Genomic DNA, 5877 nt, shown 5'->3' on the forward strand with positions numbered 1-5877 from the left:
CACTCCAGCCCGGGTGACAGAATGAGACTCTATTCTCTATTTTCCTGGATGCTTGCTCCTTGTTTCTTTTTCCTTCTTTTTTCTTTAAAAAGTTTTTAAACTTTCAGACTTTTTAAAATGTTGCAAAAACAGTACAAAAATGTCCTCATATCATTTATTCAACTTCTCTAAATATTACATAACCACCATAACCAAGAATAGTATTGGTAATCTACAGATATTCGAACCTCACCAATATAACTAATGTCCTTTTTCTGGTCCAGGAGCCAGTTGAGTGTCATATATTACATTCAGTTGTCAAGTGTCTTTAGTCTCCTTTAATCTGTAACAGTTCCTTACTCTCTTTGTCTTTCATGGCCTTAACAGTTTCGAGAATATCTGACTCCTTAAAATATACACGGTGGTGATAGGCAACTAGGGGAGCTCCAGCTCACCGTCAATTTAGCAAAATACCAAGTGATGGCATGAAGTTGCTTTTAAATGACCCATCTTGTATTTCATCGTCAATAAAACCACACTTAGTTACCCAAAGACTGAGAAGGGAAAAATTCTATGTAATGATTTGATCACCTTTTTTTGTGGAGAGAAAAAAAACTGACAAAACAATGAGCTCTGGAATAGAATACAGTAGAGGCATCATGCTCAAAGAGAGTAGCAGATGTGGCCAGGGCAAGGTCACATGAAGAAAAGGGATACACGAGTGATGGCAAGGTGTACCGAGGAATAATTAACAGTTGAATAAAAATGCATCCATCAGAATGTCAAGAGTTCAAACTAGAAAGGTTTTGAATTTTATTTTTAAATGCACTATAAATAAAATCCACCTCTCTCCAATAAAGCCCTCTGTAGAATTTTGCCTTAGCTCTTGTTTCTCTCACCAGAATAGAGAAATGAACATCGCCTTTGGAGGATATACTCTACCATTCTCTGAAGCTGTTTTCTTGCATCCAGCTACCTCACTATTATAATCAGCTGAGAAACACTGTAGCCTTTCACTAACACAGGTCAAAGATTTCTCCCAGGATCTACAAAGCTAGATTCAAAATTGCTCCTTTGAACACCTGCAATTTGCCTGCATCAGTTTGGATCGCTGGGGTTCTTGAGGTGACTAACAAATTGCAAAGTATACTTTCAGAGGAAGGGCCTAACCATCCTGGAGGGTCCTAGAATTGGGTCCTTTCACAGGCAGATCTGGAGAAGATGGGAGAGGGCAGGAAAGGAAAGTGAAGGATATGAACACTATGTGTTCAGTGTGCAAAGGCCTGCTGGCATTTTGCCTTTGGGAATTCTGAAGTCTGGGCACATAAGGTTCAGCCGCAGTTGCCGTTTTCAACAGTCATCCTTATTTTTATAAACATTGTTATGATTATTCAGACACGGAATTTGTGATTACACTCTCTGCTCCTGTTCTGGACCTGAGTGAGTCCACTTAAGCTAACAAGTAGGTTTTTGAGGACAGGTGTGGCAAATGCTTACCCAGTGAAGGGATTAAGGGGCTCAGTAAGCACTTGTCCATTGGCACAATGGCTGCCAATCTAATTCTATTGATTCCTCTAAATGTTTCTGGAGTTCAGAAATCTATTCGATCCAAGGGCACTTTACCTGGGGTCCTGGGAGCCAAATGTCAACGTAGTTCTTAACCTTCCTAAGCCTCTTAACCTTCTGGGTACAACCTCTATATTTACCTTCTGGCTAAAATCATTTCCCCACCCCCAGCCCAGTCCTTTGGACTCTCCCAGGCCAATTCCTGGCAAGGTCTTTGTTGGAACTGTATTTGCAAACCAGGGTCTGGGGCACGGTGGCAGTTCCTTCGTCTGCTGTTCCCTTAATTTCGTCTGGTTTCACTGGCTCCAGGACAGTGCCCGGTCTAGGGTGGGAAGAGTGAGGCACTCGCCTTGGTGAGAAACAACTCAGTAATTAAGACAAATGATTTTTAATGCACTATTTAAAAAAAAATCAAAAGCAATGCAAAAATTCATGATGAACAAATGATCAGCATTTGAAATACAGACAGGATCCCAACCTGCACTTGCATGACTTTGTCTCGCTTGCCTCACCCTCATTTCAGCCTTGACACTCCAATTAAACTTTATTTACAAAACAAGGGGGCCGGCCAGCAGGATGTTTGCCCCTACGACTTTTTTAAAGTATCACATTAACTACTGTTTATCTCGATGACTGAAGGGTTCTTTTGGCATCCCTGTAACAAATGCGTCTCACCCTAGTTCTGCTCCAAGGGTTTTTGTCCAGGCACACCGTGACCTCACCCTTCCTACCCACTCCGAGGCCTCTGTCAGGGTCCAGCGTTCAAGTCCCGGGTGTCCTCTGGACCCGCCCCTTCCTCCTGCCGGGTCAGGTGCCGAGGGCGAGCCCGGGCGGCGCGGAGAGCGGTCCCGGCCAGCCCTCCACGACTCCTCCCCCTGCGCGCTGGGCCACTCAGCTGCTCTGCCGCCCAGCGCGCCGGGGCCCAGACCCCGCCCCGGCCCCGCCTCCGACGCCTGCCGCTCCGGCGCCGGCTCCCCCTATATAAATCGGCCATTTGCTTCGCTCCGCCCCGCAGCGCCGGAGTCAAAGCCGGTTCCCGGCCTAGTCCCGTCCCGCAGCAGCCTGCCTCTTCTTTCCTTTCAACATGACAGATGCCGCTGTGTCCTTCGCCAAGGACTTCCTGGCAGGTGGAGTGGCCGCAGCCATCTCCAAGACGGCGGTAGCGCCCATCGAGCGGGTCAAGCTGCTGCTGCAGGTACGTCCTGGGATCCAGGAGCCCAACCAGGAAGTGGGGGGAAGGGTCGCACAGAAGGCGGGCGCCCGAGGGGTGGCGGGGAGCGAACTCTAAAGACATGGCCAGGGAAGTGGCTATCGGATAGGCCAGAGCCGGGCGCAGAGGCAGAGCAGAAGGCAAACTGGTGAGAGGCGCCTTTAGTGACCTGAAGTTGTGAGTCTAGAAAGGGGCCGGGGGCGGAGAGCAGGACCAGGCTCTCGGCATCCCCGAGGCGGCCGACTCGGATGGAGCAGTCCCTGAGTGACGGCCTCCCCGGGCCTGGGCGTCAAGGGCGAAGGCCGAAAGCCGGCGTCGGAAAGAGGAACGCCAGTTCTTAACGAAGACCTCAAGGTCGCGGCAAGGAGATAACTGCCCGGGGGAGGCCATGCGCCCGAGTCCGGCGGCCTCCCAGCCCGCGGACGCGCTCAAACCTCGCCGGGCCGGAAGCCGGCGCCGGGAAGCGCGTGTTCCTTTTACGTCCGCCTCTGCGCAGCCGCGGCCACCGCGTCCCCTCCGCCTGCCTCCCTGCGCCGCGCGCTCTCCAGTGCTGGCTCTAGAGGGCGCCCCTGGGCGAGCGTGTAGGGGTGGCGGCGGCGGCGCTCGGGTCACCTCTGGAAGCGGAGTGGGGGCGGAGCGAGACGAAAGCAGCTCAGGAGACCTGAGGCGTAGGCTGCGGTCCCCAAGGTGACCGCGCCCTATGTGGGACTCGCCCTAATGCCTCTGAACCTGGGTTTGAGGTAATGACCTTTATCCCAGGTTTAAAGGTCACGGGTCCGCTGGAGGATGCCCTCTCCCCACTCAGAGGGGTGGAGGCTTAATGCCTCTGGTGCAGATCACCTCTTCCCCTGTGACAGCCTCATGGTTGGGAGGCTCCAGCCAGTATGATATACGAAGACTAGATTTGGGAGAGGGGAGCCAGCCTTAAAGGGTATTGATCCATATGGCATATGCTCTTCTCTTTCTCTTCCGCATGGTTATAACTGTCCCTGTTGGCTTCTTCCTGTCTGTTAGGTGCAGCATGCCAGCAAGCAGATCACTGCAGATAAGCAATACAAAGGCATTATAGACTGCGTGGTCCGTATTCCCAAGGAGCAGGGAGTTCTGTCCTTTTGGCGCGGTAACCTGGCCAATGTCATCCGATACTTCCCCACCCAGGCTCTTAACTTCGCCTTCAAAGATAAATACAAGCAGATCTTCCTGGGTGGTGTGGACAAGAGGACCCAGTTTTGGCGCTACTTTGCAGGGAATCTGGCATCGGGTGGTGCCGCAGGGGCCACATCCCTGTGTTTTGTGTACCCTCTTGATTTTGCCCGTACCCGTCTAGCAGCTGATGTGGGTAAAGCTGGAGCTGAAAGGGAATTCCGAGGCCTCGGTGACTGCCTGGTTAAGATCTACAAATCTGATGGGATTAAGGGCCTGTACCAAGGCTTTAACGTGTCTGTGCAGGGTATTATCATCTACCGAGCCGCCTACTTCGGTATCTATGACACTGCAAAGGGTAAGTTTGCTGTGGGCTTTAAAGTTGTGTTCTTAGGAGACAATTTAAAAGAGCGTTGTACCAACCTAACATTACAAAAGCTAGAGAGTTTTTTTAATTGCTGAAGGAAGCCAAGATCATCCAGTGCAAGCCTCATGCACAGATGACATGTTTAGGGGATGTGGGGAAAGGAAGTCAGTAAAACTCTACTTTTTGGTAAAAGCATCTCTTTCCTATTCCCAGGAATGCTTCCGGATCCCAAGAACACTCACATCGTCATCAGCTGGATGATCGCACAGACTGTCACTGCTGTTGCTGGGTTGACTTCCTATCCATTTGACACTGTTCGCCGCCGCATGATGATGCAGTCAGGGCGCAAAGGAAGTAAGTTCCCCTTGAACAGAAGATAAAGTTGTAGGTGTGGGGCAAGCTGCGGCCACAAACTAGTGATGCCCACCTTTAGAAATGGCTGTCTGTCCAAGTCAAGGGATGGGATTGATAGTATCTGTGTCTATTCCACAGCTGCCTTTGAGCCGGCCCTTCAGATGCCTATGAATGAGGGTGCTTAACTGGTATTAGAGATTAAGACCAGTGGGTAGTCTGTGTCTTCCTGTGGTCACAGCATTAATATTTCAGTGTTGCCCATGCTAATGTGTGAATGTTGGGTTTAAAGCTGATGTTCTTAGAGGTGGGGCTCTGCTTTATTTAGCCTAGTGAATCTTAGGATTTTTCATCGGCCTTCAGTCACCAACTCGTATGTCTTTATTCTTTGCAGCTGACATCATGTACACAGGCACGCTTGACTGCTGGAGGAAGATAGCTCGTGATGAAGGAGGCAAAGCTTTTTTCAAGGGTGCATGGTCCAATGTTCTCAGAGGCATGGGTGGTGCTTTTGTGCTTGTCTTGTATGATGAAATCAAGAAGTACACATAAGTTATTTCCTAGGATTTTTTCCCCTGTGAACAGGCATGTTGTATTATATAACATATCTTGAGCATTCTTGACAGACTCCTGGCTGTCAATTTCTCAGTGGCAACTATTTACTGGTTGAAAATGGGAAGCAATAATATTCATCTGACCAGTTTTCTCTTAAAGCCATTTCCGTGATGATGATGGGACTCAATTGTATTTTTTATTTCAGTCACTCCTGATAAATAAATTTGGAGAAATAAAAATATCTAAAATAAATTTTGTTTGTCTGCAGTTTATTTTCATATAAAAATATATATTATATTTGAGTGCTACATTTGAATAAATACTACCTTTTTAGTGAATGCTACATTTTAATAAATGCTGCAATATCTCCGGAGATGAAGAACTGTCTTTTTAAAACCAATTGTCCGGTGGCTCAAGCCTGTAATCCCAGCACTTTGGGAGGCTGAGGCGGGCGGATCACGAGGTCAGGAGATCGAGACCATCTTGGCTAACCAGGAGGCTGAGGCAGGAGAATCGTGTAAACCCAGGAGGCGGAGCTTGCAGTGAGCTGAGATCCGGCCACTGCACTCCAGCCTGGGCGACAGAGCGAGACTCGGTCTCAAAAAAAAAAAAAAAAAATTGTCAGCCATCCACTTAACAAAGAATAACTTGGTTGTGCCACCCACCAATATTTCTAACACATTAGCAAAGGAATTCAGGCCCAGTG

General features: G+C 48.9%; 1 protein-coding gene across 1 annotated transcript; it reads left to right on the plus strand.

Annotated features, from left to right (window-relative positions):
* Nucleotides 1–1935: 1935 nt before the first annotated feature.
* On the plus strand, nt 1936–5423 carry SLC25A5 (solute carrier family 25 member 5). Its single transcript, XM_030934088.1, has 4 exons — nt 1936–2740; nt 3770–4256; nt 4479–4619; nt 5011–5423. Exons 1-4 carry the CDS (start codon nt 2630–2632, stop codon nt 5166–5168), a joined length of 897 nt encoding a protein of 298 aa, XP_030789948.1. The 5' UTR covers nt 1936–2629; the 3' UTR covers nt 5169–5423.
* Nucleotides 5424–5877: the final 454 nt, after the last annotated feature.

This window comes from Rhinopithecus roxellana, chromosome 7 (genome assembly GCF_007565055.1).
Source record: "Rhinopithecus roxellana isolate Shanxi Qingling chromosome 7, ASM756505v1, whole genome shotgun sequence".
NCBI lineage: Eukaryota > Metazoa > Chordata > Mammalia > Primates > Cercopithecidae > Rhinopithecus > Rhinopithecus roxellana.